This window comes from Grammomys surdaster, unplaced genomic scaffold (assembly GCF_004785775.1).
Source record: "Grammomys surdaster isolate TR1022 unplaced genomic scaffold, NIH_TR_1.0 215, whole genome shotgun sequence".
NCBI lineage: Eukaryota > Metazoa > Chordata > Mammalia > Rodentia > Muridae > Grammomys > Grammomys surdaster.
This window is the reverse complement of record NW_021604660.1, coordinates 5,013,250-5,024,937: the sequence shown is the minus strand read 5'-3', so window position 1 is coordinate 5,024,937 and position 11,688 is coordinate 5,013,250. Positions and strand designations below refer to the sequence as shown.

General features: G+C 38.6%; 1 protein-coding gene across 5 annotated transcripts in view; it reads right to left on the bottom strand.

Annotated features, from left to right (window-relative positions):
- Positions 1-11,688, bottom strand: part of Ros1 (ROS proto-oncogene 1, receptor tyrosine kinase) — a 108,078-nt gene that overhangs the window by 75,640 nt on the left and 20,750 nt on the right. For all 5 annotated transcript variants that reach the window (XM_028772599.1, XM_028772596.1, XM_028772598.1 and 2 more), the window contains exons 6-12: positions 9,428-9,576; positions 8,398-8,536; positions 5,820-6,021; positions 5,136-5,212; positions 3,734-3,856; positions 2,413-2,597; positions 1,485-1,582 (exon numbers count right to left, since the gene is read on the bottom strand). In XM_028772599.1, coding sequence (XP_028628432.1) covers positions 1,485-1,582; positions 2,413-2,597; positions 3,734-3,856; positions 5,136-5,212; positions 5,820-6,021; positions 8,398-8,536; positions 9,428-9,576 — 973 coding nt within the window. The remainder of the gene's footprint in view (positions 1-1,484; positions 1,583-2,412; positions 2,598-3,733; positions 3,857-5,135; positions 5,213-5,819; positions 6,022-8,397; positions 8,537-9,427; positions 9,577-11,688) is intronic.

Here is an 11,688-nt window from a genome sequence, read left to right as displayed (position 1 = left end):
TTTGGTTTGGTTTGGTTTGGTTTGGTTTGGTTTGGTTTGGTTTGGTTTGGTTTGGTTTGGTTTGGTTTATACGTCTATACTTTGGGTTAGAGATGTGACTCGCTTAGTTTCCCTAGCATGCATGAATGCCTGAGTTCAATACCCAGTCCCTCATGAAGTGAGGCATCGTGGTCCACACATGTAATCCCAGAACTTGGGAGATGGAGACAAGAGAATCAGAAGACTGTATATATATATAATTCAGGAATTAAAACCTAAAACCATAAAAAAAAAATTTACAGGGCTAGAGAGATTGCTCAGAGAGTAAAAGTGCTTGCTGCCCAGGGACCTTTGTTTAAATAGCCAGAACCCAAATAAAGCCTGCAGCAGGAGCATGCCTATGTTCCTATGGCAAGATGAGAGAGAGTCTTGAGAATCCCTGGAAGTTCACAGGCCAGATGGTGAAGAGAGAACAGGCTACTTGACAAGCACTAGAGGTTGTCATCTGACCTCCACACATGTGCCCTTCTGTATGCTTGATGGCATGCATTTGTCACGTGCACTCACACACGAAAGAATACACACAGAACACACACAGGAAATTTCTAAAGTTTTCAAGAATATGGGTAGGAAAGCTTGACTTTAACAGTGAGAAATCTTTTCCTAGGAATGTCAATGTAAGAAAAAATTATGCTCTGCAATTTTTATTTCATTTAAAATGAAAACCAATTTATTCCCACAATAAGGAAAAACATTTAATCTTACTTACAATGGACATCCTTATTAGTTTGTTGCTATTTAGTCATATTTAAGAAATAACCCCGTAACTTTCTATATTTTTGCCAAAACATACTCATGAACATTTAACATAAAGTATCGTCATTTCATTCTCAGGATGATACAGCTTGTTGTCAAAAGTAATGAGACAGACTTGCTTGCTAAGGAGCTCACTGCCACCGAGCAGCATGACTGAGCCCAAATATGTGGGGATTTTGTTGTTTGTTTGTTTGCTGTATGTTTCATTTTTCATATAAGAGAAAAGGAGTCTTATACTTTAAGTATGTACTTGTTCTCAACCATCAAATCCCATCCCATGAAGATGGATGTTCAGCAGCCTACTTATTAAGTCAGCTTCCTGATAGATGGAAGAGCTAGACCAGGAGATGAAATAGAGCTGTATGGCTCAGCTACAGAGGCACATAATGAAGTAGCTTCACATATGGCTGTTAACGAGAGCAATGAGGTACTGATTCCCATCATAAAGTAGAGTCAAGTCTTGAACTAGGGTCGGGGTCCCAAGGTCTCTAACAAAAGGTCATTAACATCAAACTGTAGTTTTCTGTAGAAGAGGAAGGAAACAAATTTGAAAGCAATTTTAATTAAATTGACCTAAAATGAGGCACTCACATGGACTCATTAGGTGTCATAGTGTTCTGATCATAAAGGATCTTCACAGAGATTTTTGCCAGTGGAAGAGAATTCATGTTTACAAAACTAACACTTACCCATTATAAGAATCAACCACAACTTTCTGAGGTGCAATGATAGAGAACGGAGTAATTTCCTCAAAATTTGAGCAACTCTCTAAGTCACAGACATATACCTAAAAAACAAAAAATGTACCAATAGGATTAATGTCTAGCTGCATTCATCTTAGCTGCCAAGTATTTCCTGTGCAGTTCAGTGCTTGGAATTGTGACAATGACTATGGACTTCTAAAAAATGCATTTAAAGGGTAATTTAATTGATGTACATCTGTAATACCAGAGTTGAGGAAGCTGAGGCAGAAAGATGGTGGATAATGGGCCAGCTTGGGCTATAGAAAAATACTCAGTATTAAAAAACAAAAGAAACATTGTATCTTATGTCCTAATCGGCTTATATTCTATTAGTACCAATAATATGTATACTTTTCTTGGCTTATGGAGGGACCCAATTATTTTTAAAACTTGGGTAAAGGGCTTCTGGACTTCATGTAGAGCCATTGTCTTTGTTCATTGCAATAAACATGTACTTATAAAATGAAACCTGGAAACACAGGGAGAATATCTTCTCAAAGATTCCAGTACTGAAATATTTTCAGAGACCTACTAAAATAAACCCAGGTTATCACATAATTAAAGATGCCTGCAGCAGACTTTGCCCATGATGGACAATCTCACACAGTAACAACAAGTAGATAAATTATCATTAATAAAAAACTTGTAACCATGAAAAGCCACAAATAATGATGACTTGATAGTAGACCAGAACTGACTTCCACTAAGTCAAAGGTAGACCATTTTGTAAATTAAGTCCATTATTCATTGCTAATCTAGTATCTAAAGTCAGTAATCAGTGAGACAAATCTTTGGATACCACCAGATATGCTTGTTAGTATTGATAACTAGTCATATTCCCTCCAACTAACTAGTCATATTCACTCCAACTAACCAGTTTATCCATGATGAAATACATCCTTTGGTAAAGCCAGTCTATGGAGATAGAGGAGACTAGACCTGAGCCTTGGTAAAAAATTCTCATGTCAGACAAATCAGACATGTTGGCAGCCCCCTTCATCCATATGATGGTTCCTTCTGAGAAATAAACCACTTGCTGCTGAACGTTGACTGATATTCCTAGAAGAGCCAAGCAAACACATAAATATGGTTAAATGTCCCTAGGGACAGAAAAAACTTAGACTGAAGCAAACTTGTCATTAATATTTGTTAAAGTCAAATAGAAGTTCATGTAATTTAAAAGTACTCTTCTAAATTCTCCTAGTACATTCAACTTATATGTACAAGTATGTTGGGTATTTTCATAGTGTCTATAAAAATACTAGGAGAATTTAGAATAGTATAGTCCACAAATATTCAAGAGAGTAAATTCTAGAAACACTGGAAAACTTAAGGGTAGAGTGGACTTGATGTAGAGTTGTTTGTTTCTTGCTGAAGTTCTCCAAGGCCTCACTCAGACATGTTTAAGCACATGTCCTATCTGGGCTACATCCCCAGACACAAAAGAATTTTTGGATATTATTTTATTATCTGAGGGTTTCATAAATGTCTTTGGATCAAATCTATCCCCCATTAACTCCCCTGTAATTCTTCCTCTATCCAAACCACTCTTTCCTCATGTATTCTTTTTCTAATCCCTCTGTGTCCACATAGTGTTGCCAGTATGTACCCGAGGATGGAGCCACTTCCAGACATGAGCAGTGTCTCACGATCATGGAAGGAGAGTCCCTCTCTGCCTCTCTGCAGATAGCAGTTGTCAATAGCTCCTCTCAGATATAAGATTTTTTGAACCCACCCCCATTTGTGCTGGGATTTTTTCTGGCTTGATCTCACATAGGTCTCGTCTATTTGGTCACATTCACTGAGTCCATACGCACAACTGCTTAGTCATATCCAGAGAATAGTTTTCCAATAGTCACTCTATAGTGTCCTTTGCCCATCTCGTCACTATGAAAGCTACTCAGAAAGGATAAAGCTTCCAGGTCAGTACAAGGTCTGATTTCTCCATGTTCTTTGACTAAAGTATGGGTGTCTTCAGAAACTGTTCTGGAGTATGACCAGAAACATTGGCAATATCCTACAAGGTTTCAGGGATCTATGGGATTCCAATGATCAACAACTCAGAAACAGGTGAACCATATCTAGCTCTGGGATCCAAGAGCAACTTTTAATATTCCTCTATTCCAGAAGTTTTCTTCCAGAAATTCCAAGTATTTCTTTTTCATAGTAAAGAGACATGATTCTGTTAGACTGACCTGTAATATTATGATGTATAGCATCTGACCAAAGGCAATGTGCTTCATCTACTAAGTACTTCAAAGACCTCTTTCTTAGAGAAGTTTTTCTGGATAAAAAGAGCCATTGTTCTTCTTCTTGAACTAGAAAAAAAAACATGATTTATAGGCAGACTGATCAACCATACACAAAACATTTTAGTTCTGCTCAAGGGAAATAGCACTTTAAAAAAAAAAACTGACCAAATTTTCTGGAGTATTTCTGGAGTATTTCTGGAGGTATTGCAACTGTGGCATAATCTCCATAAACCCATGGCTGGGATAGGAAATATGATGACAGTCAAGTAGGACTCTGTGACCATATCATATAACATATTACACCATCTTAACATCCTTGTTCCAATAGAAGTTAAATCATAACACTAGCTATGTTGAAGGTGTTGCCTTCAACTTTTCTCCTTTTCAAGCAGAAAAAATGTCTTGAAATAAAATGTGAAGGCTACAGAGATCTGATATCCTGTTCAGCTGGAAACTGATGCAAGGTCCATTGGTGATAGACACTTTCCAGACAATTAATAAATGGTAAGCAATAATCACTAGTAACCTAAAACCTTGTTCTATATTTAACTTTTCCTTTGGACATGCTTCCTGCATGACAAGAATACCTCTTTTTTCCTAGAGCCTAGGAACAGCCAAAAACTATTGGCTGATAATAAATGACATCTAATGTCACTGACATAGTTTTATGAAGATTGGAGCAAGGGATAGTCAAGTCAGCAGATGGAGTTCTGAAAGTAGAAAACACTCTAAAGAAACTTTGGGTCCTTGAGTTAATCAAAACTCTTAACTCATTTCTACCAAAAATCATTCAGTGCTTCTTAGAAAGCATTTGCTCTTGTAAGTACCAGTAGTTTTCAAAGGTAATTGTTTAAAAACAATAACCAAAAAGGAATACTTACAAAAAATAAGATAAATCCACAGACTGAAAATTTCAAAAGTTAATATTTAAAGTCTTAATGTTTATGTATACTTAAAACATTAAAGCAGGCTGGGAAAATGTCTGATGTAAAAATGTGTATGTGAAGCAATGTCAAGATAAGAAAGCTTATATGTAACTCCTCAATTTGTGAGTGCAAATTACCATACCTACTGATTTAAACTAAAACCAAGAATTTATTTGAAGCCATCTTTCTTAAAATGCTTACTTTTTTCATTCTGTTTCTCAAAATCTCAAAATTCTAATACCATCTGTCTATTTGTCAGATATATAGAATAATGTAAGATTAAGAATTATCAGGTACTAAAAAAAGAACATGCATGAAGTCAAGCGATCTTGAGGACTTCCATATGACCTCTGAACTCTGACCTTTACCCCAGTCAACATTTATCCTTATGTAACAAAAAGGAGAAGCCTAGACCATACCTGCTGGGGATGGAGTGGTAATTATAGATTCTGCTTCTGGCCCCTCACCAACTTCATTGACTGCTGCGATAGAAAACCTATTCCAAAAACAATTTGGAGAGATGTGTTTCACACGGCATGTTGTGAACATGAGATAAATATAGGGGCAACAGAGAGTCTATTTAAAGACCCTGTGGTAGTGCATAGATCTAGTTACTCAGAGCCACTGCCCGGCACCTTGAGAACATCAATCACATCCTTGTTTGCATTCCCCATGGGACAGTTGAGGGTCACCTGGGTCAAAAAGCAAACTCTGCTATCTGCATGACCTCCATTTCCCCCTGTGCTTAAAGAAGTCTTAGTAAATGCCAGAGAGTCTAACAATAAAATAATCCTCCGTGGTTAATAAAAAGTACCACTAACAGGATTTTACCTCCTCATTTTTTTCATATTTGATTAAATAAACAAATTACAGCCATGGTATATATGTCATTATTGCTTCATATTTATAAGGATCCTCTGATATATTGAAAACATTTTTGCTTAGAACTGTGTGCTCTAATATACATGCAAACGTGAGAAAAAGTACAACCTCAATGGAGTCAGTGGCATGTCTCTGAATACACTTAACTGAGTTTTAGCCAGCTTTCTTAAATCATCATCATGCCTACATTAAGATTGGTGTTATTTCTGTTTTTCTCTTACCTGTAGGTGGTGTTTGGAAGAGTAGAATAAAACTGGAAACTGGTTCTCTGTGTCCCTGAATCTAATTTTTGATTTTTACTGATCAGCCTTAAATTATAACCCAAAATAGGTCCACCTGGGAAGTAGGGTGGAGCCCAGCTGACCTCTACGGTGTCAGGGCTGGAGCTTTCGATGTTCGTGATGAAAGGTGCGGTTTCTGGAACTGAAGAGATAATGAATGACACGGTGAGGGTGCCAAGTGCAGATTTCTATGCTCTTAGACTAGAATAAGGAAAAATGTGCTTAAAGGTTAACAGAAATAAGATCTTTTGATTAATACTGAAAAATGTGACTGAGGGATGGCAGTTAGAAAATTTGAGCTAGAATTCTTGCTCTCTTAATCATACCAGCTGAGTACTGAACTATACTAAGACTGTTACATTTCCTCAATTTTAACTTATGAAGCAACACAATGTCGGAGACTCAAATAGAACCTATCTCCTAGACAAAGAGCTGTCAAAAACCTCTGGAGATCTAAGGGAACTGTGGGAAGGAAGCACATTAGAAGAAGAGTCTGCATAATAGGGAGTCAGTAATTATCACAAGGTCACCAAGGCAAGTCATGGGGCTTTTTTCTTCATGAGCTATGGCCTGACTAGTTCCAGATGAAAATGTGCTTCAGATAAGCAGGAACTGGAATGATCTGCCTTGCTTGTACTATTATCTGCCCTAACAATCTAGATGATACCTCCTTTACAGCCCTCCAAAGTCCCCAAGAGCCCTGCCTGGCAACCTCATTCACACCCTACCCTTGCCATTGTTGAAGGGAACATGAATTAAATGATGAATCATTTACCCACAGATTCTATATGCTTCTTGCAGAAAGGCCAACAAATGATTCGCCATCTCAACTTCATTCCATGTCTCCACCTATTAATTATATCTTAGCCCCATGGAATAGTGTTGTATCTGCTCTCTCCACAGAATGGTGTTTTAATGTATTTGAATTTGAGTAGAGTTCTCTCTTTCTGAACACCTTTGGCAAGTGTTCTGACCACTGATGGTGGACTAGAAGTAGCAGGAGTGAGATGGTTCATCCATCACACTGGATTGTCTTTAGAAGGTCTTTTTCCATAAGCTTCATAGTCTTCCTTTGATAAAATCCCTCCCAAACTCTCACACTAATCATTATCGGACACAAACATCTTGGTGTATCTCCTTGCCTCTATGTACTCAGTAACCTATGTGAAGGAAAAAAAGAAATGACCTCCCACTGAATTAGAATCAGGATGTCAACAGCAACTCATTAGAGTCAACACCCAGATATGATCTGCTCCACTTCAAACAAGTTAAAAACCAACCACACAGCAAGAAAGGATGGTTATCCAAATATCTCTCTCTCTCTCTCTCTCTCTCTCTCTCTCTCTCTCTCTCTCTCTCTCACACACACACACACACACACACACACACACACACACAAATTGTCTCCTTTTTAAAATAAAAACCTGTCTTATAAACATTACTCTTGGTTGGAGATAGGGCTCTCTTTCGAATAACCCAAGGGGAAAGGGCACTAATACCAACTAAAATCTTATCATTCTTATGGCCAAAGAGAATATAAGCAATAGTTGTGACCGTAAGTATCTGAGTATCTCATCAGCAGAAGGTAGAACGAGAACTGGCAACCTGATGAAATTAGTTGGGGGCATGTCTCCTTCCTTCATGAGTGTCCTTTCTTTGGTAATTAGGTCTCAGAGATTCTGTGACCTCCTCTACTGATTATTCTCTGACATTTCCTCTTAGAACCTAAGGTCAGATGCTGGCTTAGGGCCAGGCTTGAAGTGCTGCAGATTAAAGTAAAACATACAGCTCCTCCTTTGTTCCTGCAGTGAGTGTCTCATTCACTCCAACACACTGACATATTTTCTGTTTCCAGGTCTGCCACAGCAATAGTTTACTCTCTAATATCAATTTCTGCCTTAGTTTGGGTTCTTATTAAAACCCTCAAACACTGACAAAACCAGTATTTTGGGGAAGAACTGGTTTGTTTTGGCTTACAGTTACAGTCCATCACAAAGAGGAATCAGGGTAGGAACTCAAGGCAGAAACCTTAAGCATAAACTGAAGCAAAGAAGTGCTGCTTACTGGCTTCCTACCCTTGGCTTAGTCAGCCTGCTCTCTTACACAATCCTGGACCATTCACCCATGGGTGGCATCAGCCACAGTGGGCTGAGCCCTCCCACATCAATCATTAATTGAGAAAATGCTGCCACAGTCCAATCTAATGAACGAAGTTCTTCAATTGAGGTTCCTCTTCCTAGTGATTCTAGTTTGTATCAAGTTAACAATAACTAACCAGCACCCCTTACATGTTTAGTCATGACCACATTTCCCTTTGAAGAAAATGTGGACTCAACAAGAGCAGGGGTCATTGTTTTGATCACTGAAGAGTTGTAAATGTTACCGGGCACAGAGTTAAAAGCTCAATAAACATGGAATAGCAAAGGACTTGATTTCTTTTGTTGCTTAAAACAAAAACAAATGAAACCAAAGCTTCAGAATTATGTTCTTATGTTACAAGTGACATACATATGCCTACCTCCATAAGGATGAGTTCTGTAACTGGGACTTGGGGGGGAATAAAGATGCAGCTGAGCTGTGAAGATCCAACCCACTCGAAAAATATATTCCGTGAATGGATGCAGGGGTTCCACCGTGAATGAGACCTTGGACACAGTCTAGGTCCAGAAGAGACAAAAGTCAGCACTTGTCCAATCACCAAGCCCCATTGGGACATGGAGTTCAGGTTCATTTGTGGAGACAGATGAGCCATTGGAGATAGGGCTGCCCAGATCCTTCTGGGTGTGAAACAGACCAGGAGCTGAGCTTTCAAACATCAGTCAACACTATTCACGCCATCTTCCCCTTCTTCAAAATGGAAAAGCTAAGGTTTCAGTTATTCAGCACTTAACCTAAGGATTTACTTGAATATTCCCATGTTACTACATTTGGTATCTTGGGTGAATTTTTTTTCTAAACTTGCTCATGCTTTTCTGAAAGTGGCCATCCTGAAAGGCTACCATACCCTACATTTCTAAATTAAAACATACCCCTGTGAGAATCTCCCTCTTGCCCTTCACCCTAGCTGGAATCCCTTTTAAAGGCAGGGCAGATAACTATCAATAGCAAAAGTGGTTCTATGATGCTCTGCTGAAGGACTTACATTTGCAGAATATATACTTTTCCTAGAGTAGCAGAGATTAAGTTTCACCTAATCCAACCACAATTCTTAATCTGTGCTAGAATGCATTAATGTCAATAAGTCATTTACTTTATCTATGGGAGATATTCCTCTGAACCGCCAATGGAAGCTTGCCCAGATTAGCCTCAAACTCACAATCCTCAGCCCAGCAAGTGATGGGATTGTATCCCTATTCCACCACAACTGGTCTCAATCTTTTAGTTTTTTTCAAATAATTTTCCATTTAAACATTTTAAGAACTATTTGAGCACAGGCAACTGACACTTTGCAAACCAAAACCACAGGTGAGGAAGGCATAATATTTTGAAGCTTTGAATAATTTAGGGACAAAATATCTTTGTTTAGATAAGGAAATAGCTTTACTCACCTCTGTGTAAGTCCAGCTTCCTGGAAGTTGGGAATACTTCCATTGAATGATGTATTTTACTCCAGAGATGTTGGCAGGGTTCCATCTTAATGTCACACCATGACTTCCAATGGAAGATGCAAAGGGTGCTGTAGGAAGCTCTGTGCTTTCTGGGGAGGAAGCAACATTTTGGTCACTATTCACTCCTGTGGATGGGTGTACCTGTTTTGTCCAGTTCTCTCCTGCTCAATAACACACCTGAGCAATAAATTATATTCAAGGTAGTCTTTCTCTTTTTTATCTCAGGCAGGCAACAGTGTTCTGAGACTGCCCAGTCTTCTTTTGGGACCCTATTTACTTACAGAGAGACCTAGGTGTATGGGCAGTAAAATGCCCTTTACCTAGTTTTGACCCATCATTCAAGCCATATTGCACAGATAGGAAGCAGATGAGAAATTTAAACAAAAAAGTTGATTATCTTATATTCTAGAAAATGTATGTAACTAAGCTGCTAATATAATTATAAAACCTGAACTCCATGTCCCAATGGGGCATGGTGATTGGACAAGTGCTGACTTTTGTCTCTTCTGGACCTAGACTGTGTCCAAGGTCTCATTCACGGTGGAACCCCTGCATCCATTCACGGAATATATTTTTCGAGTGGGTTGGATCTTCACAGCTCAGCTGCATCTTTATTCCCCCCAAGTCCCAGTTACAGAACTCATCCTTATGGAGGTAGGTATAATAAAAATTATTTTTTTCAAGTTGTGAAACAGGTTTACACCTTTTTCAGTTCTGACATTCTTGGTTTTAGTAAATTTTTCATGGTTCTTTGGAACAAGTGAATTCTCTGACCATTTGCTCTATTAAACATTGTGATTCCACAACTGTGTGTGTCCTAACAACTTAGCAGATTCTTGAAACAGTGGCACATTAGCCAGGCCTAGTAGCTCATAGCTATAATACCAACACTCATGAGTCTTAGGCAGGCTGAAGATTGCAAGTCTAAGGCCCAGCTACACAATGAGGGTTTCAGTCCAGCCTCGGCTACTGGTGAGTCTTCTCTTAGAACAAACAACAACAATGAGGCAGCAAAAACAGCTTGCCAGCATGACATAGAGGGTAAAGGCACTGGCTGCTGAGTCTGAGAAACCTAGTTCAATTCACAGCACATGAACGATGAAAGGAGAGAAACAACTCCTACAAGTTCTTCTCTACTCTCCACAAGCATGCTAGGGGACAGACACACACACAACTTAGGGACTGAAGAGATGCCTCAGTGATTAGGAGCACTTGATAATCTTACAAAAAACCTGAGTTCAGTTCCCAGCACCCAAGCCTAATGGCTCACAACTAGGTGTAACTCCACCACCAGGACATCTGACCTTCTGGCCTCTATGGGCACCTTTATTCATGTGCACAAACTCACACATGGACATACACGTATACACACAATTAAAAATAATAAATATTCTCAAAATTAAAATAAATAAATTTAATTTAGAAAGTAAATAGCACACATTTTAAAGGGCCAAATTACATATTTATTTCAACCCAAAATAAAAGTTACTGTATGTTAATGGCAATCATGTGCCCTTGAATACTTCATAACTTCTCTGGTGTGGGTAATCTAATTGAGTATTGCCATAATCCTGTCTTGCACTTAGTTTTTTTATGGAAGTTTTGTTATATTAGATATCACCAAAAGTCTCAGCCTTATTAACTCTGCTATCATAGAAAGAGTATAATGAGATCTACTGTTATTCCATGAACCATACCTGAGCCGCAGAGCCAACAGCATCCAGTAGATGTCCACTCAGCCTGTATCCCTCAGGACTGAATTTATCCTGTAATCCCCTCTGAGAGTGTTATTATACCCTAGGGTGCTTCTGTGATGTCTTTGGGGTACTTCTATGTACCATTTGGAAATCACAAATACAGATTTTATCTATAGTTAGTCTTGACAACAAAGATGGAAAAATGTCACAGCTCTATCCCTTTACAGAAATGCAAAGTGTAGTTTTCTGTTTCTTTTGTTTATGAGACACTAAAGGGGAGAGTATATTAAGACAGCAAGCAACACTCCCCTCCCAATTCCCAACAGTCAGTGGAGTAAACACAAGCTTCTGAAATGACAGCTTATGGAATATGCAGGCTTGACTTACCAAAGTTCTGGCCCTTCAGATATCACTGGAGAATCAGTGCAATGGGACAAAGCCACTTATTTACACACACATACATATACATATACATATACATATACATATACATATACATATACA